This window comes from Pseudorca crassidens, chromosome 3 (genome assembly GCF_039906515.1).
Source record: "Pseudorca crassidens isolate mPseCra1 chromosome 3, mPseCra1.hap1, whole genome shotgun sequence".
Classification (NCBI taxonomy): domain Eukaryota; kingdom Metazoa; phylum Chordata; class Mammalia; order Artiodactyla; family Delphinidae; genus Pseudorca; species Pseudorca crassidens.
This window is the reverse complement of record NC_090298.1, coordinates 92799184-92825143: the sequence shown is the minus strand read 5'-3', so window position 1 is coordinate 92825143 and position 25960 is coordinate 92799184. Positions and strand designations below refer to the sequence as shown.

At 40.7% G+C, this 25960-nt stretch overlaps 1 protein-coding gene across 4 annotated transcripts in view; it reads right to left on the bottom strand.

Annotated features, from left to right (window-relative positions):
* Positions 1-2250: 2250 nt before the first annotated feature.
* The window catches only part of NREP (neuronal regeneration related protein), a 29509-nt gene continuing 5799 nt past the window's right edge, over positions 2251-25960 (bottom strand). For all 4 annotated transcript variants that reach the window (XM_067731453.1, XM_067731454.1, XM_067731452.1 and 1 more), the window contains 2 exons: positions 8273-8350; positions 2251-3998 (listed from right to left, as the gene is read on the bottom strand). In XM_067731453.1, the coding sequence (XP_067587554.1) occupies positions 3873-3998; positions 8273-8350 (204 nt within the window). In that variant the 3' untranslated portion in view covers positions 2251-3872. The remainder of the gene's footprint in view (positions 3999-8272; positions 8351-25960) is intronic.

Sequence of the window (25960 nt, the reverse complement as noted above, 5' to 3'; positions counted from 1 at the left end):
CCTAACCTAACCCAGTCCAAGATGTTATAGCCTGGGGATCTCAGTCACTGGAGGAGAGTAACTGAAAAGTTGAAAAGAGGGCCCAGAGGTACAGAGAGAACTGCAGCAGCCCCTGTTTGGGGACCAGTAATGAGGAGCCTCTGTTTCCAGTCTGGTGTTCACAGACATGCACGTGCTCCAGCTATCACAGAAATTAGAAGATCCCCTGGCTCTTTGTTGGTGCAAATAAGCACACCACCATCTTCTGAAACTAGAAGTTTCATATTGCAAACTCACAGGCCAACAGAGGGAGGCAGGTGATGTAAACGAACAAAGCAGACGGGGTCTGAGATTAGCTGTGTGAGACTGGATAATGGAGGGGCCAGGCCTCATCAGAGATGGAGGCTGCTACTCAGCTTCCATTTTTCAAGGGAAGCCAAAAACCTGAATTTTCATGTGAAATCTTCCAATTTGTAAATGTTGGCAATTAAATCAACACTTTTATAAAACACATTGCAGGCCAAACAGAACAAGTCTACAGGTCATATCTGGTCCGCGGTTGTTAGTTACCAATCTCTGTCCGCCCAAAGGCAACTGGGTGATATTTTTACCTCTAGAGAGAGAACAAAGCAGTCTTTAACTAAAGTTTGGGTCTCCCGCTCTGACTCCAGCTACTGCTCCAGTTTCTTAGCTCCAGCTCCGCTTCAGCAGTTTATTAACCCTGAACAAGTCGTAGCTGATTCACACGTGGGTCCTGCAAGTTTAGAGTGAAGTGCATGGTCAATTATCTAGTATTTCAAGCTTCATGGGGATGGAGGGAGTTGTCATCATCAAACCCAAGCCATTTAGTTGGATGGACTTTCAAACATCATTTATTTCAGCTTCCCTGTTTTTACAGCTTCCATTAACATTTTCTAAATATTCCTTTCAGGGCTGATAGCACTTGGATTAGTAAATAGTATTATAGTTCCTGGATGCTCTCCTCATTTGCCTTCAGTCTCTGGAGCTTCAAGGACTGTAAAACCTTCTTCAATCAAAGAAATATCTATAGGTCTGCTCTCAGCCATTCTCACTTCCAGCCCTTGGCCTACAATTACCCTGAGGCTTTAACTTCAGATGGTGTGCTGGTTTTCCAATGTGTCCACAAATTCTTTGATACTCCTCCCTTCAGGAGGTAGAGCTTAATTCCCTCCCTGTGAATGTGAGCTATACTTAGTGACTTGCTTCTAATGAATAGAATATGATGGATGATAGTGATTCTGAGAATAGGTCACAGGCATTATGGCTTGCTCCCAGCTCTCTCTTGAATTACTCACTGCGGGGGAAGCCAGAGGTCATAAGGACACTTAAGCGGCCCTGTGGAGAAGCCCATGCATGGGGGAACTGAGTTCTCCTGCCAAGAGCCATGTGAGCAACCCATACTGGGAGCAGATTCTCCAGCCCTGTTTAAGCCTTCAGATGACTGCGGCCTGCTCACCTCTTGACTGCAAACCCAGGACAGATCCTGTGCCATAAACACCAGCTCAACTGCTCCTGAATTCCTGACCAATGGAATCTGTGAGACAAGCAAATTTTGTTGTTCCAAGATGTCAAGTATGGCTGTAATTTGCTATGTGGCAATAGATTAACACAGAGGGGCATAAAGCAACCCAGCCTACCGTCCTCCTGGCCTGGCCTCATCACCTTTCCTGTTCCAGTTTAACCAGGGAAAGAAGACAAGATGTAACTCCTCCCAGCTGTGATGTTAGCTTATCATTTGCTAGATTCCAGGTAGCTGGCTATACATGAATTCATGATTTAAAATCCTATCTCAAATTTTTATCCACTTACAAGTGGATAAAGCCTTTTGTCTTATACATTTGTACACTTTTGTGTGTGTGTGTGTAAATATTCCATGAAGCAGCAAGGTCAGGTATCTTTTGAGATGGGTAAAGAATACCACACAGTAGGTCTTTATGGCAAGGGGTAAAAAAGAGTGTTTTGAGGTGTGTGGGAGTGCCCTGAAAGAGAAAAAATATAGAAATAAAAGGGTCTCGATTTAATTCTCCTTTGTACCCAGAGGCAGCTCTGCAAATACCATCCTAATGAGCCACTGCCTAGCCCCTAATCTCATAAAACCCTCAGAAGGGAAAATGCATGAAAGGCAGAGCTGATTCTATCTCTTTTGACATTTGTCCTTGGGTCTACTTTTGGGGCTCTGAGAGCACATGAATTAACATGAACAAGTGGAAGCATTCAAAAGTAGGCCTTTCCAATGACGAGCCAAGCCAGTTACCATACAGCTTGCATATTTATTGAATACTACTAAAATAGCTAAAATACATTGGGTACTTGTTGTGAGTGCATCAGTAAAGATCACATTGCTACAAAAGCCTGCATATTCAGCAGTACACAACTGCAACTCTACGGAAATGCCACAGATGCAGAATACTGTTTTCTTGCTCTATTTACACAGCGGATATACCTATTCTAACAAAGGAGGGAGGGGGGTAAATGCACAGGAAACTCAGGCCAATGGGGGAGCGAGAAGAGAACGAAGAAGTGCAGTGCATGCGTCGGTTGATGTGTAACAGTCAGAAGCGGGACAGTTCAGAACAAAGCCTGCCCTGTCAAAGGAAGAGCTAAAAGACAGTTATATAAAAATTAAGGTGGGCTTTCAGACTGGCTAACACAACAACATTCCATGAGTGGATGGTATTGTCTGATTGTATTTTTGTTTATCCATTTCATTGGGAGCAAGGACAAAAATGTAAAATCTACACCTTGCTTATCAGAACTGCCGAAAGAGAGTGCTCTGCCTTTAAAAAAAAAAAAAATTTGTAAAAACATTTTTTTCCAACCTAATTTTTGGGAAAGGTCTAATTTTCATGTTCCTACTGAGATGTCAGTTTTTTAGATTTTTTTCAGAGGGCATTTGTTAAAAAAAAAAAGTTTGCCCTTTCTTCCCCAAATATTCTTTCAAATGAAAAGAACCAAAAGAGACACCTAAAAATGCCTGTCAAATTATTGCTTTTCGTTCTCTAAGTGAGGCAGGCGAGGCTATGGAAAGGAAGAGATTTGGTAAGGAAATTACAGTTTTGTGATTGCTCCCGCTACAGTGACTGCGTGTCCAGGAGTGCCAGCCCATGAGACATGGGTCTCTACCGCTCTGTGGTGGCACTCACTCAACCTACAACGCTGAAGAAGAAAGCCACACTGAAGACACAAGGAGAACAAGTCAATCCAGTCTAGAGAACAACATTCGGGGAAACAGAGTACCAACACCTTCTTAGAACATGAAAATAAAAAATAACTCCATCAGAGCTACCTTGCCAAGGAGCATGTTGAAAGTCCAAAATAGCACCATTCATCAGTGTCTCAGGTCCTGTGGCAGCATCTCGATCACTTACCACAAGGAAACAATGAGTTTCAAACTACTTCTATACATCGAAAGAGTACATGGATAAAATATAGAGATATACAGACAATTGATGAACATAAACTACTAGGCTTGTTACATCTAAATGAAAAAAAAAAAAAAATGGGGACTCTCAGCCTCTGCAAGAAGCAGTCGGGAGCTGTGTGAGTGAAAAGGCAGAAGTGGACCGGTTGTGTGAGAGCAGAGGGGGTTTGAGTTGTGGAAGACATCGTCGTAGCAAACCAGGCCTGAAGGCCCACCTGTAAGGGTTGTAAACGTGGATTCACAGTGTGAAATTCTGAGCGTTTTCACTTGAGTCAGAATGATTAAAAACTGGTTTGATGATACCTATTTGTCCACTGTAAATTCTCTAAAGCAAGGCTCAGAGTCCCATAGTTTCTTCTTATACTTGATGATTTACACAGAAAAAAATCCCATATATGATACCATGACCTCATCAATACCCATACACCATGTGTAATACAAATGGAGGTGATTAAAAAGAGAGGAGGTAACTGATTCCCGGGGAGTGGAGCTCACTGCTGCCAAGTGGATGCAGGGAGGCAGCCTCGGTCTGGCCATCCTTCTTGCGGCTCACTTCCTTTGGGACAGGAAGTCTTCCCTGAAGAGCACACAGACAGACACACACAGAAAAGAGACACACTGAGTCACGCTCCTAAAACCATTTGAAAACTTTTGCTTCTCTCTCCCGCCTTTTATCCCTGAACTCCTGGTGTTTTGCAGAGCTTACATATTAAACACAGTTCACCTGAATGTAAATATTAGGTCTGTCGGGGCATGAAGTAATTAAACACTAGCTGCCGTGGCTGCAGTGGCATCAAGCACATCCCTAATGGCTGGGCCCAGCCATGCAGGAGACAGCATTCCCCAGAGTCAGGTTCCTGAAGACAGTTTCCAGGACCCGATAGGACCCCCGACAAAAGACTGGGTGAGAGGTGTTCCTAGGAGTGCTAACACTTTTTTTAAAGAGTTCAGCGGCCGTGGTGGGGATACTTGTTTTCTAATACATAATAAAAATATTTAAAGCATGCCACAACTGCACAAATGTAATTTATGTACAGTTTATTCTAGAAGCAACTGGGACAGTCCCTATGGGCCTTATAGTAAGAACCAGAAGTGGGTACCAAAGGCAGGGGAGTGTCTGGGAGGGAAATCATGTGGGCTGGGGGTGGGAAGGCGGCGGCTGCAGAAAAGAGGAAAATAGTGGGAAACCAAGGCCAGAAGAGAGTGAGATTCAGCTAGATTGGACTGACTGGGGCTCTTCTAGTCTCTCCTCATGATCCTGATGAGTGAGGGTTTCGTGGTTCTGACTCGGAGAATCCAAACACACTGTGACTGATGATCCTTTGAGTACCCACAGGGAGAAGCTCCCCATCACAACCAAACAGCAAGAGGACAGGACAATGAAGCCCATTTGCCCCAACGATGATGCAAAATAAAGGTCTTATCACAACTAGACTTTATGCCTCATTCAGAAATGAATACAGTGAACATTTGACAAGAGTCTCTTTTAGGCTAACACTTAATTACTGGAGTTGTCTTAAAAAAAATTATCCACTATGGTTTTAAAAGATCTGTTTTTTTTTTTCTTTTCCTTTTTGTTCAGGTTACATGTTCTAACAGGATAGTTATAATAAGCCAATTTGACTGAATATAAGTACTTGGGTTAAAGTGATAATCTTGCTTTGTGATCTGCAAATTACTTTATTCAAATTTTTTAAATTCAGAAGTCAGGGACTTCCAAGCAACTTGAAACCAAATAAGTGTTTTCAGCAGCCACCAGAGTGAACTAAATGTAACAGATAATTCAACTTTAAGAAGTCTTATTTACTGTATAGGGTTCCCATATTAAACATCTGTTATACCTAAATATGTTTTAAAAATCTCAGACTTTGAGAGCATGTAACATTTTTAGAACGTATATGAAATCCACTCAGTACGTACTTTAATGCTCCAGTCTTAGTTTGTGATTTAGAGGTTGTTTTTGTATCATTAAATACCAACAGGACCAAACCAGAAAATTAAATTAAAATATAATTCATCATTTACACACACTTAAGGATCTAGATAAATATCCAAAAGCATTGTATTGGGCAGTTCCCTTCACTTGTGAAAATAATTTCAATCTTGAAATTTTGGCATGCAATCCCACTACTTAAAAAAAGAAATCCACTGTAATCCTGATGTCTTTAATGTCTGTTTCTCCTCCCCTATCAACCAGCTAGCATCATGGTTCAGGATATGACAAGCTTAAGTTTTGGGCAAATGAAGAATTCAATGGCTGTTAACTGTCATAGGCCTAGAAAGGGAAATCAAAAGTTCATAACACATTTCACTCAACAGCTATACTCTTTGCATGGCTGGCCTTAACACTGCCTCCTTCAGACTTACTGTGAAGTGAATATATAGAACATCAGTTGGTCCTTACATAAGTCTCAGTTTTACTAATCTCTTATCTCCATAAAAAAATATACAACAAAATGAAATAAAGAGCTGGGTGGGATCTGGGTAATTGGGAAAGATGTCCTTTCAGGAAAAAAAACGTGAAGGAGATTATTTCAGATTTGAATTTATCACGTTTACTATTTTTTTCTCTTTCAAGGACCCAAAATGTTCACGCATGTCTTCCCTTCATTATTCATGTTTTGTGTGCCTACTATATGGATTGAGCACTCTATTAGATTTTAAGTCAACGGAGACAAAAGCAGTCCCTCCAGCCTGCCCTTAATTCATTTGCTGTATGGGAGACACCTAAATAACTGGAGGATGACAAGGCAGTGGTGGTAAACCATGCAGGGAGTTCTGCTACGAGGCACCCTGGGGAGCTCCTGGGGAGATAAAGGTCTGTGTATACTCCCTTTGGAGGCTGGAATTTACTAGATTTCAGTCCCTACCTCCTGTCCTTCATTAACAACAAAAAAAGATATTTCTGCCCCCATTAAAGGAATTTCAAGCTTCTGCAGCAAGGGGAGGAGGTATTTTGAAGAGGAGACACAAAGATGTCTTACTCCCCACAAGTAAGGCCTTGCAAGAATTCATACACACAGTGTCATATCTTCCTCTATCATCCACCATATAATGGTCCCTACAGGACTGAGGAATTTGAGTAATCCAGAAGGCTGGAGGAGGGGATGTGCTCCTAGACGTCCCTTCGCTGATGTACCTCAGGTAGGATGGCCCTCTCTGCTCATGACTGTTAGTACATGAATCCCCCAGTTACTCAATAATGTGCTTTGGGCCAAGTAAGCCAAGATTGTTTTCCATATGATTATGCAAAGACGTGCTTTTCCAGAAGGCAACAGCTAGAAAAAGGACAAATATATTATGCTTGAAATACTATTCATATATTTAGAGAGGAAAGAACTCAAAATAACAGAAGACCTGAATTCCAGGATCCACTATGCCAGCCCCCTGGAGCATACCTCAATGCAGGGAAGGCCTAGGACACAGACTGGCCTTCCAAGAGGAAAGGGAGGCACTGTTGACCTCACTGAGGAACTTGCCCAGTCTACCCCTCTGGTTGATACCACCAGTATCAAAGAGAGGACCTCTGGATGCCTCAATGGGGCAGGAATTAATGAAAAGACTATACTCTCCCCCTTCTCTTCCATAATCACATCTTCCTCTCAGCTACTCAGGGGAATTATGCCTTGAGGTGGCCCAGTAAAGAATGTCTAGACTATACGGCGCCCCCGGTGGTGTGGTCCTGCTGAGGAGGTGGGGTGTGGGTGTGTTTTAAGTAAAGCTCCAGTATTTTAGCGCAGCTCCACTCCAACTCTACAAGATCAGAGTAACTCTAGGTCAGGCAGGGCCCAAATCATTTGGTTCACCCACTTTGCTGCCAATGATTTCAACCTTGACCTTCAGAAATTCTCTGAAAGATTAAAAGTGATTTAGAACTGTTTTCTTCCAGTGCAAACTGCCAGTAGACATAATCTCTTTAACTAATGTCTGCCTGTTAATAAAAGATAAGAAATTGCTGAAACCATTAAGGGTAAGTAAGATAGTTTCCCAAAGTTGAAATGACAGTAGTAGCTGGGGAGTCCTCTCCATTGGTCAATTACACTTAAGAAATTTTTAAATGGAAATTTTATTTTCAATGGACTCTATTTTTTTTTTTTAATTGCAAAATCAATTGGTCAGTGGTAAAAAGTACAGTCCTCCTTGCTTAAGGTCAAATTGATATTTACCCTAACGGGAAAGTCCAAAGGTATCTACAGTAAAAACTGGTAAATGTTTTTGTTGTTGTTGTTGCTGTTTTGAAATGCTGCTAAAATCTAAAATGTAAATTTTACAAATTTTCTTAAGGCAGAGAATTGTCACGCCTTAAGATGTCTGAACAATGAAAGCATGTTTATAGAAAATATTTTTAGGCTAAAAATTATAAGAAAAAATGTAACAGCTTTTTTATATTCTTTCTGTTTTGTTTCATGGGTAATCTTATCAGATAGTCAGGTATTATTACCAGACAAAACTGTCACCATCTTATACTCTTAAGATAACTTTTAGTTAGATATCTTCATATTTGAGTTTATCCACCCAGGAATGGAACGAACAAAATAAAAACCTGCAAAAGGTACATTTGACAAATTGGTTCCATGATTCTTAAATGAAAATTTGCTTTGGACTTTGGACTTGTCAAGAAAGAAAGATAGTATGAACTGTAAGAGTCACAGGACTTTAGGATATTCTTTTTCTTTTTGTAGTATATGTTATTTCCAAGGTCATAATAGTATCAGGTTAATGGATTATTATAGTAGACAATAATGAGTATTAAAATTAGAAATAATTGGGTTTTGAAATTGTTTCTAAATGGAAAAGAACCAAAAACCAAAAACCAAAAAACCTTAACAAAATGTCAGCTAGAGATCTTACCTTAGGAAGCCTTCCCTCCATTTCCTTGTTTGGAAATGGTTCTTGACTGACCCAGACAGAAAGCTCTGGGTAAGAAACCTAGAGAGATATAAAAGTACACACATTCAGATTAAAAACTGGATCCACTCTGAAACCACTTGGGAACAGCTTAATGAGCTCAATTCTCCTCAATGGTCACTTATTTGCCAATTGCAACTTAGAGTGCTGGGGAAGCCCGTCAGTTCTTCAGACTGTCAGTGTGCTTCTGAATGTACACTGCACTCAGGAGAGTTTTAGCTCAATGTCTTCCAAGACCAAGTCCAGCAGAGCAGAGATATCAATCAGTGCTATCTTTTAGCATGCAAAGTGGTAGCTTCGTGGCTTACTGCCTGAGCAAACGAAGGCAATGGGGAGGCCTAATTTTCAAAGCAACCTGTGATAAGCATCCTTGCAAAACTCCATGTTTATGAGATAAATGTGTCATGTACCCACCAAACACTGTTAAATCCTGACTCATTTATTAGAAGGCTCAATTATGCACAAAACATATGGAGGAAAGGAAGAAGCAGCCTGCATCCTCCCCAGATCCACACGTCCGCTGACAACATACTCTGCCCAGCTGCCTGAAAGTAGCCAAGTGTCTCAGAGCGGGGCAGGGCAGGGGACTGGTGGCATCGCCATGAATGATTCAGAGAACGCTAGCTGTTGCATATGGGGGTGGGGCAGGGGTGGGACGAGGTGGAGAGAGTGAGTCCCACTGAGCAACTCTTCTTTCAATATTAAAAAGGGTTATGACGATCCTAAGAAGGTTGCTGACTAGCTGTTCTCCATCTCTGGTAAAGGCAGGAGAGGGGATAAGGACTTAAATTACGACTACAGATTTAGGTCAGCTGTAAGGAAGAACTTGGCATAAGAATTGTTAAATTACTAAAAGAATTTAGAGAGGAAAACTGTGAAATCTTCTTTAAGAAATTTAGAAACCGAATCCAACAACCATCTGTCAGGGCTAATTTACATTTGATACAGCCCTGCTTGAAGGGAGGGGAGAAAATTAGGTAAGATTCCCTCCAGATCTGATTCTCTAGATGCTGTAAATGAGCTTCACATTTAATAAATAATATTAAGAATTACACCTCATTAATTGGTTAACAGACTTGTATGTCTTTTTTTGTTTATGTTTGAAAGCACTAGATGTGGTAGCCTAATCATCGGGCTGACTGCAATGTTTTCAATGTCCCCATCAGTCACTTCGGTCAGGGGGTCTGAGGCACAAAATGTGACGGCTGTGCCTGTTTTGTGGGAGAGTCTAACAGAAACTATCTTTGCTCAACCCCAGGGACATTTATGGCACATCCCACTGTACGAAGCAATCTTACATGCATTACCTAATTTATCCTGAAGGTAGGTTGTAAATAGGTCTTATCATTACAGCGAAGAGGAAACTGAAACTCAGAAAGGTCACATGACTTGCCCAAAGTCACACAGTGTAGGATAGGACTCAAACTCAAGCCAGCCTCCCAGGTTCTGAAGCTGGGTTCTTTCCACCATCCTGATGCCCTCGAATTATCCCAGAATGCAAATTGCCTACCACCTCTCTTTCAAAATTACACCAGTCCACAGCCACCACACACATTTAGGTCTTAAATATTTGAGAGCTCATGCTGCAAGAACTGGGCCTGTTTTCTGACTTCGGACTGGGTCTGCTTTCTGGGCCATGTGGTTCCCCCAACCCCAAACTCCTGCCTCTTGCTCAGCTTTCCCTGCTCTGCTCAGTTCCTTCTAGGAGAATGCCACCATCTGCCTTGTCTGGGACAAACAGCCACCACTGACATTCCCCTGAACCAGGAATGGGTGAAAAGAACAAAACTGCCATCTTAGATACACAAGCTTTGTTTAAGGCTTAAAAGAAAGTTACAGCACACAGAATCCCACTTTGGGAAATTATAGGAGATCTCAAATTGGGACCTACTGTAAATTCACTCAAATAAATAGATAAAAGACGATGACATCTCTACATTACTGCTTTTCAAGGCATGCTTTAAGTATAATTAAAAACATGACACATATCAGCAAGAAATAATACTCTACTGTAAACCAAAAACATTGATAGAAATACATGTAGAAACATAGTAGACACATGGATGCAATGAAAAGCAAAATCAAGTAAATGTTGTATCTGTTTTCTTATGCTTTTTTATGATATTCTACTTTAACAAAATGACACTACATTAGCATTTAACTTCTAGGTCCAAAACATGAATACTGAAGCCACCCAAGTCTGATCTGTAGGGAAAAATAGCTTACCCCTCAGAAATTATTATACTTACTGTTACAATACTTATTACAAGTTTTTTTTCCAAGAAATTTCCTTTTTTTTAAAGAAAAACAGCCAGCGACTGTATGCCAATGAGTATCTGCCGGCAAATCCATGACTAAGGAAAGTTCCTTCCCTACTTCAAATTTGTTCTTTTGAAACATATTAATTTAGCTACAGATTGACCAAGGGCATTTCTAATTAGGCATTTTCTTAGTGTGTGAATCATAAAGTAATCAGTGTATATGTTACGAAAAATAAATGTCACTTTGGCCTTGTGGTAAATTCATCTTGTCTCCTTCTGAGTCAGAATTTTAAGCCCAAAATGGCATGGACATATAAGAATCTCAATTACATTCTTAACACCTGTCTGGCTGGTCTCTAAGAACTCAGTATATCCCTGGACACAGAATCTAAAGGGGAGTAGTTAAACTTTTATTTTTTGGTTTGGGGAAAAGGTGGTAGATTATTAGAAATATATGCTATCTACATTACAGCTTTGTTCATTCCTATACCTGTGGCGTTTTGAAGACTCTTAACATGAAGGACTTAAGAGGAAAAAAATCAATGACAATCATTATCCTTACTCTCGAATAACTTAGAATACCTTTGTCCATGCAGGCATTCACCATGAGTTTGTGAAATGCCCGCAGCGTGCTGCACACAGATAGACTCTGGATATCACAAGAAGAAAAATAGAGTTCCTGACTCCTAGGAACTCAAATCAAGGGGCAGGGGAGGCAAACAGCAGGGGCGATAGATCCTCTAAAAGATCATTTTAAAGCATGTGCTATGGGCTGAACTGTGTTTCCCCCAAAATCCATATGTTGAAGTCCTAACCCCCAATACTTCCGAATGTAACTGAATTTGGAAATAGGGTAATAAAGAGGTAATTAAGTTAAAATGTGGTCATATGGGTGGGCCCTAATCCATTATGACTGGTGTACCTATAAGAGGAGGAAATCAGGACACATCTACACAGAGGGAAGACCATGTGAAGACACAGGGAGAAGACAGCCATCTACAAGTCAAGGTGAGAGGGCTCAGAAGAAACCAACCCTGCTGACACCTTGACCTCAGATCTCGAGACTCCAGAATTGTGAGAAAATAAATTTCTGTTGTTTAAGCCACCTAGTCTGGGGTACTCTGTTTTGACAGCCCTAGGAAACTAACACAGTGTGTTTTAAGTGCAATTTTAAAAAATGTATAGGTTATGTCAACTGTAATAGCAGTTGGAATATCCATCAACAAATTTAAAAAAACAAACAAAACCAACATTTAGCAAGACATCCACTAGTGCTGTCAAGAGAGGAAGTAAGGGTGGCAGCGAGGGATCTGGGAGGGTATGTGATGGCTGCCAGATGCAAGCCAAGGAAGACAGAAGGCTGAGGGGTAAGGATGTAATGAACTCTGTGGGGGGAGGCACCTCCACGGCCAGATCTCGCTACAGCTCTCAGTGGCCACAATAGTAACGACACAGATGCAACCCCACAGGCTGCTTCTTACCTAGTTCAGAATATCAGAAGCTGACAATGATCCTGTGATAGAGGCTTCTGAGTGCTGATAATATGTGGGTCAGAAAAGAAGGTAAGTTGATCTATCTTTCTGGAGAGGATCTGTGCTTGCTGGACCCCAAAGCTGTTCATTCTTCTTGGTATTAGTCAACTGATGCTCCGAAAGTGGACACATGGTTTAAATTGTATCCCTTGCATTCAGGTTTCTGGATTCAAGTTTGTGTTTTTCATGAAGACCGGTTAAACTAACTTTTCCTCTCTTAAACTTCACCAAGTTCTCTCTTGGTGGTGGTGGTGGTGTGAGCACCTCAGAAATGTAAGCACATGGGAATCCCTCACAACTGTTGTTTTATTAAACAAGTAAACCAAAGTTTGTCTTAGTCTTCACAAGAGAAGTGTGTTCTCTTAAAACTGTCTTCCATATATAAAATAAACAACTGTTTGTTTTTGCTCAAGTAAAATCCTCAAACCCTCTCGAATACTGCTCTTCCAGATGTCAGGAATCAGAGAAGCAAGCTATAGCCTCAGCAATTAAGAAAACATCAGTATTTGTGAAAATACAGAGGGGATGAAATATTTTAATGTTTTAAATTGGAGAACATGCAAAGGTTTTGCTTGAATTCGGGGGAAGGTTGAGTGTTTATGCTCATTGAATATGTTAGTCATTGCGTCTTTTTCTATAATGCCACATTTATCTCATTGATGACTATGTTTAGAAACAACAGAACATGAAGAATCATGTTGGTTTAAATACACTAATCATGATAGATATGTATTTAGATATCCATGAGCAATTCTTAGTTAAAACCAATTTTTTTTGCTTTCAAGTATACTTTATATATTTTAACCCACTAATATAGTTTTATGGAGAAAAGGTACTATTTCTTCCTCATTCCCTTAAATGTATTTGATGGTTGGGCATTTAAGTTTCAATTGTCTATCACTGCATACAAGTTTAGAAGAAAATGCTCATGGTTTTTGCCTTTTGTAATCTTTATTTCCTTCTTTCTTTCCAGGCTTGTTTTATTCTCAGGGCAATGCATAGTGAAAAATAACCTCATTTTTTAAAGTCTATAAGACAATTAGCTTGCAATGATTATTGCCAAATTAGAAAAATAAAATGTGGAGGAATCAGAGACCACTCAGGCAAGGTACCCCGGCCTCTCAAAATGCCAACTAGATTATCATTCAAATTATTTTTTCTAACCTCTCAAGCTTTTCATGGCAAAACCTGCTATTTATTTTCCAACAGTATAGTCCACATACAGAATCAATCTAATTGACATGTTTCCTATCACTTCTACCAAACTGCATGTAAATTTTGAACTATATCTATTTAGTACCTGTTTCTAAATTCGTATTTTCCTCTGCTCATTTACTGTCTTTATCAATATTTCTTTGGGGAGACTGTTATATGAGAACAATCTTCAAAGCAGGGTCATGGCTTTATTCGGAGCCTAAGTATACCACAGACATATACGCTGCTTATTTCGCTGGTTAACGTAACTTCTCAGAAACCTGCTATGAAGATGTTGCATGGCTTGCTTGTTAATGACCATAATTATAATATTATTTTCTACCCTTAGTGGGATTCTATGTGCTTAAACAATGGCCTTTTTATGACTTACCAAGGATAGGTGCCCACCCCCAGCAATTAGGAGAGGGAACTAGAGTGGCAGATGTCCAACCTGCATAATTAATTCTTTGAGCAGCAAAGGAGTATATTTTATCATCTCTCTGCCAATGTGTGTGTGTGTGTGTGTGTGTGTGTGTGTGTGTGCGCGCGCGCGCGTGGAGCCAAGTTCTATTCTGCCTAATTGGCTGGGAGGTTGTGAAACCCAGTACTGTAATACAAGGAGAATTTATGTGCACATACATGCTCTTCATTTCTGCAAATACCCTTTGAAGTGGTGCTATTAAGAATCTCCCTCAAAAGTCAGTCTTCTCCCAGGTGTTACTGGTCATGGGAGAGGGCAGAATGTAAACTGAAACCATAAATGAGTTACAAGGTCATTTTCTCTGAACAGCATTACATCAAAGATTAGATGGTGCCAAAAGATGATGCACTGAGCTGTCTCTCTAGAGACCTACTCTTAGAATCTGCCTAACCCTGTGAATGCTGCTTGGAGATGGAGTACACAGTGGGGGAAATGACCTGCAATTAGAAGACCAAAAGATAAATATGCAGAACACTGGGTCATTCAGATAGTGTACGTCACCTCTGCAGATTCTGGAAAGTAAAATAAAAGTGTTAGTTGGTCCCTAAGTTGGCCAACATTCTGGTTTGAGAACTAAGTGAAACATGCAGCGACCTAACTTAAATACACACACACACACACACACACACACACACACACACAGGAGCTGGCTGTGGTAACAATGGATAATCACAGAGAAAGACTTACAAACACCTGACTGTTGCACTCAACCACAAATGCCCTCCTGCTAGAAAGGAAGGCATGGCCTTTTAGGGCACTGCTGTATTACAACACTTGCTGACACTCCCGGTTTTTCCATGGCCTGGTAAGTTCTTAATCTGTAGAAATGAGGGTGGGAGAGACAACCGGGTTCATAGCTCACAAACTGGTTAAGCCCACTGGTATTAACTTTGCTTTGGGTGCATATGTTTACTATGGGCACAGAAAATGTCCACATTTTATTACTATTATGCAGCAGATTATGTTACTGCCCGTGATTACAGGTCAGGCAGGCAAAGGATTCATATCTCTTTACTTTGTGAGTTGGGGTGTTTGAAACAAGCTGTGTAGAGTTTAATAGTGGAATCCTCTAGATTCCCTCTGCTGGTTGTGAAGCCATCTTGAGAGGCCGCTGATGAATATGTGGGAGCCTGACAGCTGTGGAATTTCATTTCTAGATTTCAACTAGGCAGAGAAAGGAAAAGGAAGTCTCCTCACTGGCAACAAAATGAAAGTGTTTACATGTGAAATTAATCGTCAGCACAAAGAGCTTTCACAGTCACTCTGTTCCACAATATAATATTCTGCTTGTTTGGCTGCTGAGTCTTTTAAAATTTGATTTCTATGAATAAGAACAAAGACTTAGAGGAGCCAGGAATCAAGTCAGGAGCAAGTTACAAAAGGTTAACAACATTACCCAACTCTGCTCTGTCACCCCTCTTTGAAACCATGCGCTATGTGAGTTTGGGGGGTTTGGATGGCGTGTGGTTCAAGGCAGGGGTGAAGCAGTAGCTGGAGAACTCAGTGTGCTGAACCCGAGGTCAGTTGCAAACGTTTGTATTGTGCAAACTCCTCTCATCCCAGCCTCATTCCTTTCCAACAGGAACGTGCCTAACACAAAGCAATCCACCTAAAGGCTCCATAAATCCAAAAAAGGGAGTTACTGATCGAGGAATTCTCAGATTTCTGCCAAGGCACCCTCCCCTGGGCTGGAGGTCAGCCTGGTACAGGAATCAGAGCCAAAATGTGGACTGGACTCCGGGAATTAAGTTCACCACTTCAAATCTAGACTTTTAATGGGTGACTTTTCTTTTCAGTGATGAAGACAAAACAAAGTACAAAAAGCTGATAACAGCCCAAAGTAAACCAGGAGAAAAAGTACAAGAAGAAAGCTTGGAAACAAATCTCATAAGGGATATCTAAGAAGAGATTTTCTGAACAAAGGGAAAAAATAAAGCAGCTTTTAAAAACTCTAGTTTGAGATTAAGCAGTTTGTGAGTGAACAATAAGAAAGTGCAGGCCACAAAACAAGACATTTGCTCTTTTCAGCAGAAAAAAAATACTGGCCTTTGTTAACTAGCAAGAAAAAAGAAAAGGCCCCTCAGGCATTTAAGCACAGCATAAGCTTCTCCTTGCCCCATGACCTCAACAAATATGTTAATAAAATCTTTACCTCCCTGGAGTGGAACCAGAATAAATATTTACTTAACACGTCTGAGTTCTAAGTCTGGACCACCTTATTCCCTTATATAAATTGGTTTTCATTTGTAACCAAGAAATCAGAAAAACACCACATCTTGCAATGTTTCTCCTACTTTTAAGGTGAAAGAAAAGAAGAAGGAAGGATGAAAGGGAATGAAGGGAGGGAAAAGAGGAAGAAAGAAAGAGAGCAAAAGACTGAAAAACAGGAAAACGAAGGAAGGACGGAAGGAAGGAAAGAAAGAAAACCATATTGGGCCCCAGTGCACCAAACTGCACTTAGGAATTTTTGAACTGTATTCTCTGCCACAAATGAGAGTCACGCTGTTGATATGCTTTCCAATACTAGACATCTGGAACTAGCAGGACTTTTTCCAAGCACATTCCAAGGTTAATAGGAAACATCTAGACTTGCTTTTATTAGCGGGTTTGAATAATTTTAGGTATGCTGGGTTTCAAACAACTACAAGAAGTCTGATTTCTACTCACCAAGAATACTGATTTTTCTTTCCTCTTGTCCTGAAGTTACTGCACCATCCACTAAAATCTTATAAAACTTTTCACCAACAACATGGAAGAATAAGTCCTCAAAACTCAGATTTCTTTCGCTAAAGCCCTCAATCAAAGGCTAGTGCAATAGGTATTTATTTATCTGGACATAAGGATTTGGGGTTCTTCTTGATCTGGATGAATGATGAGATAACCAGTTGCTTTTGACGAGCTTGTGGACATTTCAAAGCATTCCTATTGATGACATGAGCAAGACTGACTTTTCCAGAAAGTATGTATTTTCTCCCAAAGTGCTCATTCCGAAAGAAGTTATTCTCGCTTTCCATCAATGCACCCTCTTCTGCTGGCAGCTGCAAACCGCTCAGCATTTAGCAAAACACATTTCACAGTTCAGTGCTTGTCTTGCACCGTCTTGGTCATTCAAAGACTGATAACTCTTTAACAGCAAACAGCATCATAACAGATCACCAAATTTGGAGGGAAAATGGTTTCTGTTGTGGAGAGGGTGTAATTAAAACTGGTTTAAATCAGAGGCTAGTTGATTATCTTATAAGAAGTTTGGCTTTAAAAAGGGGGAAAATATAGCCAGATCCGTATCTGCATGCTGTAAGTGTTTAGGTCACAAACAGGGCACTAAGAGGCTTCCAGTAACCTGTCCTCTATGAAAACTGGCAAAAAGCTAAAAGTACAAGAGGAATAGAATAAGGTTAGGATGGACGTGCCCCTGTACACCACCTGGATTTTCAGCCCCACTGAGTACAGCTTGGTCTGATTCAGTATTAGTCTTCTCCCTGACAAAGGCTCAGCCAGGCAGTACCATGGGAAGCAGAGAAGACCTATGGGGGCGGCCACCAACCCAAATAGACAAGGTGTTTCGGTACTGGGAGTCACCCAAAAAATACTTCAAGAGCTGTGAAGATAACTGCAAAAGGAATGCCAAATTAGGAGGCTAAATTCCCTGGGAAAGGGATCACATATTCCAACTGACGCGAAAAAGCCAGCTTTGGAAACTCAGAACTTCATTCCAAGTCCTGACTGCATTCTGCGACAACAGAATACATTGACATTGACATCTTCTGGGCTTTTCCCCCTCAGTCCTTCTTCCATTGCAAACCAATCAGCAAAACTATACTACTCCAAAGGAAGAGAACTGTGAGCAATGCATGAGGGTTGTTGGAACCCACACGGGCAGAGTATGTAAATTTGGAGACCCACAGTTTCCCATGGCAATGCATACTAGAGTTCATTGTAATTTTTTTTTTTTTTTTAATTTTAGGCATGTTTTCCAGGCACACTCATTTAACCCTCAGGGTGCTGTCGCAAGGATGAAGTGCATCAATACCTGTAAAGCCACGGCAACAGGGCCCAGCACACAAGGACTAAGTGGATCTGGGGTAGCTGTTATTATCATCACCCTCACAGTCTGACAGATGAGAATGCTGAGGGGGAGCAGTCAGGGAGCCTGCCCAAGATCACACACCCAAGAAATGGAGAAGACAGGATGCGAACCCAGTCTCTCTTCTCAGAGAACACGGTCTCTCAATATCGATCTTCTCTGCTATTTCCCCAGAGCTACCTGCAGTGGCGTCATGAGGCTCCTGAGAGTTGGGGCCTGTTTTCAACCCCCAAGTAGGTGCTGAGCATCTCCACTTAGTGCCCTTGTGATGAAATTTAGATAGATTTCTGACACCTACTATCAAGAGTAGTTTTCTCAGAAATATTTGTTACTCTGCCAGCTGTGTTTCTGATAAATAGCTGCCCTCAAAAATAACTTACCTAAAAAAATCAGCACTGTCTGAGGGCACAGAGGGTGTGCTCGTCCACATGTCACTACAGTAGTGGGGGAAAGACTACTCTTAGAGCAGCAACTCTCGCTTGGCTACATGAGGGCTGCGGATCTAATTAAACCCCAGCAACACTCATCACCACAGTTTTGTCTTTTTCAGTTTTCCCTGGAAGGAAATGTTCAGCACAATATAAATATCTAGCAAACACTGCAGCTAATTACAAAGGGCATTTGCTGAGAAACAAATGGTTTTCATATGACCCCTAAATGAACTCTCAAACGACTTCTTCTCTGATGGCCTAGTAACGGACAGTCTAATCCAGAATATTTTTCTTTCATCAGATGCCTTTGAAATCATGTTCACTGTAACTTTGCTTTTCAAAATTTCAATTTCAGAACAAACTGTTTAGTCAAAGGAGACTTAAACTCTTATCTTTACCAATGATATACAGATATACAAACCATACACTACATATAAAGTAATCCTAGTTGAAGAGGAAGAAAATAAACACTTATTAGACCAGAGAGGCAGTGTGGAAACTACTAAGAATGGTAATTCAGAAAGAAAAAAAAATTTAACCCGATTCCATTTGGAAACTTTTAATTAATGTAGTAGAAATGCAGTCAGTACTAAAGACAGAAAAATGGAAAAATAGAGATCAGGGAACAAGCCAATTATTAGTTATTTCTATCATGAAGGTAACAAATAGAAAATAACAAGGAAAGTAGTATCTGATCCTCAGACTACAGGCAGAGTACTGTATTCAATCAGTCAAAGACATAGTGCCCCTCTGGGTTTGTCTGAACAACGTAAGAATACTGATCAATTTGGTAAAAATTCACATTAACTATCAGATGAATTGTTTATATGATGCCAAAGAAACAAATTTAATTGAACTTCTGATTGAATTGATTGTGACAGTGTAGACAATTAATCCTGTAAAAGAAAATTAAAGTTTCAAAAGGAGTCCTCATGAAAAAAAAAGCATAGGCTTAATGAAGATGAAATGAAAAGATATGGAGACTTGACTCCCAGACCTTGATAACAAGATCAGAACAATTTGAGATTCTATTATCAAGAAATGAACAAAATATCCAAAGGCCAGAGGCATTCTGTGATGTATAATTAGACCTAAGTCTCCACAGGGCACATGAAATGGAGCCTTAGCTGCGGTCCAGAGCACCTAGGCTTTGGAAACAGTCAAATCCAGGTGACTAAGGATCAAAATTACAAAGATGAGAAGGGCTCCAAGAAGATGTAGGCAGAATTTTTGATGCTCTACTAACTGAATTGGTTGAGTAGATATATTAATTGATTATCCAATCAATAAATCAAGAAATAGTTACCAAGTACTTACTTTCTGTGAAGCATTTAATATTTAGTACGTAGCTTTCAGCTCTAGAGAATGAACATATTATCAAAGAAAATGTCCCATGACCTTGGCTGGAAGTGCCAAAGTAGCAAAGAAAACCCCCTTTTTTTTTTTCTCAAAAAAGTTTTTCAGAGCTAAGCCACCAAATCCTGGATATCTATTCAGGAAAGGAGAGGGCCAGTTAATGAATTCATCTTTTCAAATTCTAATTCTCTTAGCCATGCAACCACAGAAAGTACATGAGATCGCATCTTTCAAAGAGTGGGTCCGTTCCCTGCCCAGTATTCATTCTCTCAGCCAGTGTTAACTGAGTCCCTACAACGCAGCAGGCACTAGGCTAAATGTTCAACCATGTGCTGCCAACAGTGCACGCAGGTTCAGCAACCACCTGGCAAAGGTGCACAAGAACAGACTCTCACCTCATGGTCTCAGTAAGCCTTTTGGTAACTTTCACTATGACGACAATGAAGGACATGAAACAGTCCTTCTTAGTAAAGTACTTGATAACAATCCCTTACTTGGGTCATGTTTATAAGTATCTTAGTCAATAAGTTTTATTCATCTAACTACAGACGCTAGTTTTTCCTTGACGGTTCTTAACGCTGGCTGCCAAACACGCAGTATCTTCTAATTTCTACTCTTTCCTGTCCAAGAATGGGTTCTATATCTGACACTGACTTTATCCCATAAAAGTGACCTCAAAATGCCTGGACCCATTTTAAACCCAACTTTTGTAGATTTCTCCCTGTTCAGCCACTGGACTGCAGTATTTTTCCCTGCTGGAATTGTATCAAACACAATTCAGACAGGAAGGCTGTTACCTGCCCCAGTAATCAAAGGACACTGGTGTGTGATGGTGATCTGAGTAAGGGCTGGAGTGGAGAAGGGAGAAGAGCTAGAACCGGGCAACGACACCAAAACTTCTGTGCACGTTATGAATCTCCCTCTTGTTTTAATTGCCTATTGGTATGAGTCTCTGGCTCATATTTTCACTGGCAACAACTATTCAGCCATTCTCCCTTTCTTTCCAGTCAATGGCTCTGGTTCCCAATTTCAGCTTAAAAGGGGCAAAGAGACCTTCCTTTCATCAAGCACATTCTCTTAAATATCTTCTCCTTCTCCTTTTCAAACACGAATTATGTTTGTATTTTAGTCTATGAAAGTGAGGATAAACAAGGATAGTGTAAAATCAAGGGTTTAAAAATACTTCCAGCTAGATAATCCTAACACTTTTCAGGCACAAAGCTTAGACTGGAAACCATTCTAAGGTAATAAGAGGCAATCATTTCACTTATGAAGATATCATTACCTTGTGAAACCAGAGCAGATGATGCTCTACCGTCATGAATGCCTTAGTCAGACTGCTGAGAGGCAAACTGGGACCACTGGCAAAACACCATTGATGACTTGGAGCACAACGGCACCCCACAGCCAGTGTTCTGGATGGATGTGTGACTCCACCCTAAAGATGAGAGTCCTCTTCCAGCAGACCACACTGAACTAACCTTCTGGACACTCTCAGGGCCTCTTCTGTCTAAAGAAGTGTAGAGGAAGGGAGCACAGAACTACAGAGCTGGTTTTGTATTGTGCTTAGACTTCACTTAACTCTCCCCTTTTACCTCCCTAACAAACACTGAGCCTTCTTTATTCAGTGAGAGGGGTTTTCAGCAGCAAATTCATCACCTGTCCATGGTGATCTCATTTCCTGGGTCATACATTCTACAATCTGCACTGTCGCGACCCTGCAAAGTGTTGGGCTATTACTAGTTGTAAATCTCAAGGTGAACCACCCGGTTCTGCCCAGAAATAACAGATCTCCACGTATCCCTGAGCTCTGACTCATTCATGTATTCCACAGACATTTATCGATTACTAAGAGTGTGCCAGTTCCTACACAGGTACTGGAGCAGTGGTCAGAGTGGTTCATGGAGGTGCAATCTATTCTAAGGTCCATGAAGGTTAGGGGTTCCTTCTACTTTGTAGGAAAAGAATGCCAATCAACTTCACTAGCTGTTCTAGAGTTCCCTCTCAATGACGAAACTTTCCCACATCTGAACTCACCATCCTGGTAGAGGAAAAGGAAAAAAATGAGGCATCACAGCCTCAACTGCTATCATAAAAAGAGGCCTGATGTTCACTTACTAGTGGTCAGTGTTCGTGTTTCAAGTTTACAATCTTGGAGGGTAGAAAAGCATGCAGAAAGAAGCCAGCTACAAGTAGACTGTTGTGTGATGAGTGTACAGAGGAGCATGAGATCATTCCTGCTGGATGTCCTGGGGTGAGTTTCATGGAGGAGTTGTCATTTAAATTCAGTCTGGAGGAAGAGCTTTATTTTGTCAGGAGGAGCATTCTTTCTAGGACTGAGTAAGCAAAGGCACAGAGGGAGGGCCTCCTGGGGCATGTTCAGAATAACAAGTGGCCTGGTCCCTCTAAGAAAATATATGCTATAGTAGATAGAAATAAAAGATGAGTTCACATAGTTCCTGGCATGGCTGCCCAGCCACAGAAATTAAACTTATGAAGGTTTAAACACCGAAGTTGAAAAAAAATACTTGAAAGTATGAGGTGGGAGTAGGCTTAAGGAATTCAAGGAACAGTGCTTACCTATGTCACTTACTGAGAGACTTAGGGGATGAGTCCAACCTCATCTGAAGGGGCCAAAGGAGCTGGTAAAATCGTTTCATATTGAAAACCTTGCAGCTGATGCCTTCTGAGTCTGTGCTGTTTCCAGAAGAGGTTCCAGAAAAATCCTTCTTGGTCTTGGCTTTCCCCAACTTTTGTGTATCATGTGACAAGATTCCCTTATGATGGTCACTAGACTACTGACTAAATTAGTAACAGCCTGTAGGCCTCAAATTGTAAACAATTTTATTATGGTGATGTAAGTGTTGGCTTGAACTCTGAATACGTACATCTGGCTAATCAGGAAGAAGTAGAGAGAGAGAACCAGCTGGGTGCGTGTGGTTACAACTGATTAGCACATGGCTACACCCAGTTAGCCTCACAGAAGGGACGCATGGGGCCGCCTTTCATGCAGCTGGCACGGCAGCAACACCCTCTCTGGCCAAGTGGACACTGACGAACCCTCTGGCATTTACCAGTGGAAGTGCTGCCACCTTCTCCCAAGAAAGAGGTTAAGCGTATGCTCCCTTCCCAACTCCCTCCAGCTAGGGACCTTCTTTCTTTTCCACCACTCCACCCTGACCCAAAGAGAGTGAGAGGCAGCAGTAAATTAAGCTTACAATCAATCAGAAGGTGTATGTGAGTGTGTGTGCCCTTTTCTGTTGGGCACAATCAAAACGCAAAGAACCTGAGACAGGCTGAACCTGAGTGAGAGCCTCGGGCCATCTCCAAGATGCCCGCTCAGTGGCTTCCTCTGGCTCAGCACATCAAGTCCTCAACCTCTAGGTCGAGTGTGTGAGGTCTGTCTTCGAGAGCACAGAGGCCCTAAACAGGGAGGAGGACATTCCCTACTGTAGTAAAAACGCATTATGCTCACTCCTGTAAGCATACTTTTCTTTTATGAGAAATATGCTTTTCTCTCAACTAAATCTACCGGAATATTCTTAATTCTTCATTCACTCAATATTTATTAAGGATTGATGCTAAGCCCTAAAAATCTGAAGAAGGCATAGTACCTGCTCTCAAAGAGCTTCTAAGTTTCAAATTTTGTGCCGACTCCAATCAGTTGTTAACAGAACAAGATTGTGAGGATTGGGAAATCATATTCAGGGTGAATAATAATAATGAGCGTCAAGACACTGATTAGCAATGTCTGCCACAGGTATATAGCAGGAGTCAGTGGTGGCACACATGCCATACATTTGTCATCTCTGGGTCTAGCTGAATTTCTACCTCCTTAAAAAAAAGTTTTTGCCTATAATCCCCAGTCCCCAATAATACCACTCTTCTGCATTTTACAATTTAGCACTAGATTATACTGCAAGACAATGTTTAAGTTTGTCATGCATATTAGTCTTCTTGCCACAACTAAAATATAAATCCACTGAGGCCACTGGCCAACTGTGCACTTTCCATAATGCAAAGAACTAAGCATAAAGAAAATGCTCAACAACAACAACAACAACAAAAACTTGTTCAGCTGACATGGGAATATATGCATAACCCTACTGCTAACTCTTCTCATTTTCTTTTCTTTTTTTTTTTTTTTTACTCTTCTCATTTTCTTCAGTACTTTCAGACATGGCATCTTTGTTTTCTTGGGACCACTTTCATAATATCACAGAATGAGATTATACTGGAAATAAGTAAAGACTCTTTAAAGTTCCAAAACTGGGAGCAAAGGTCCTCCTAGATCCCAGAGGGGATTTTTAGGACTGCAGGAGAAGCTGCTGTGAGTTTTGAGTACCACAGCTAGATCAAACCTGGAGAACTAGCATCGTACCAGGTTGTTCAGAGTGTGGTTCTAAATGCTGGTAAAGGTGAGCAATTGCAAGCCATTCTTTTTTGGGCAAGTGGCTTTATGGCTTAAGCACATTTTTTTTCTCCTGTTAATAAATAATGGATGATCTCCCTGGTGGTGCAGTGGTTAAGAATCCGCCTGCTAATGCAGGGGACACGGGTTCAAGCCCCAGTCTGGGAAGATCCCACATGCCGCGGAGCAACTAAGCCCATGCGCCACAACTACTGAGCCTGCGTTCTAGAGCCCACAAGCCACAACTACTGAGCCTGTGTGCCACAACTACTGAAGCTCGCGTGCCTAGAGCCCATGCTCCGCAACAAGAGAAGCCACTGCAGTGAGAAGCCTGCGCACCGCAACAAAGAGTAGCCCCCGCTCACTGCAACTAGAGAAAGCCCACCTGCAGCAACGAAGACCCAACGTGGCCAAAAAAAATAAAATAAAATAAATTTATTAAAAACAATCAATATGCCATTGAGGTACATTAAAAAAGAAAAGGGAGGGAAGGAAAATAATTTACTGTGGAAACTAAAATTACACTCACTTCAACTTCCTAGCTCTTTAGAAGAATGGAAGGATACAAATTACTTCTAGTCCAGCAAAACTAAACAAGATTAAGTCATTAACGATGAATTTTTTGAAAGTCCAACTTAATAGGTATTAGCATGTATAGACCAAATATTTACTGAGCTTCTAACATATATTTAATACTTTATTAAGCACTATATATGAAGTTTATAAACCCTCTGGGAGCCTATAATTTAGCTGGTCAGTGAAAGAAATGTATGTGGTCCAACTAACAAATAATGCAAGAGAGTATAATCTAGTGTTACACTAGGTTAATACCATGTCACTGCTACTAATAACTGAATTGATATTTAGAATTTAGTTGAGAGCCATGCTAATGCTTAAGTCCCAAACCATTAGAGCTGCTAATACTGTCATGCGCTAATAGATCAGTTTCAGGATCACTGCTGTTTTTTAAACCACTGAGATGAGAGACTCTTGAAGCTGTCCTTAGGTGCAAAACATGTCCAGAAATACCCATTTCAGATAAATTTAGAACCAATAAGTAATATTTTTAGTAACCATAATTTCTACAGCTGTGGGCTGAGATTTATGGTTAACCTGTTTTCCAGTACAAAGCAAAGGAGTGGTTTAAAATTAGAATTTTTTAAATGTATCTTCATCAACTAAGATGACACAGTCCATGTACATGCAATATATTTTCTGGTATACTCAAATTGGATTTGCTGGTAAGATTTCCTTATTGCTAGTTTTTTCCTGAATAAGAAAGGAATTATTCAGATAATTCAGGCAAATCCCTCCCACTCCTACCTCACTCCAGCAACATTTTGAATAGCCAAGATGAATCAGACAAAAATCAACTTTTTTTTTTGTTTTAAGCATAATTATTCAGATAATTATCTCAACCCTCCATTTCACTTTGGTTGTGAGAATAAGACCTTAAAAGACTTTCCAGCCAGAAACAGCATTTAAAAAAATATGTGCAAGAGCAAGGAAGCCACAGTACTTCACTCCAAGGCTCCCAGTCGGTCCAATGTAAGTGAACAGGATGTATAAGACTCATAATCTGGAGGTTACTCATTTGGCTTACTAAAGTATTCATATTTTAGAAGTGTATTTTCTGATTTTAAAGTATTCATCTTAGGGTTTAAAATAAAGTGAATTCCTTCAGTGTATTTATGAAGATCTGATTTACATGCCAGTTTTTAAGGATTGCATCAGGTTAAAATAGAAGAAACAAACAAACAAAAAAAAAAGAATGGTGCTTTAAATAACTGTTTATTCCAAGATTTCTGCTTAAATATCTTCTCCTGCCTGAAATATCTATTTAGTTCAAGAGGAAGCAGGACTGGGGCTAAACCCAGATAG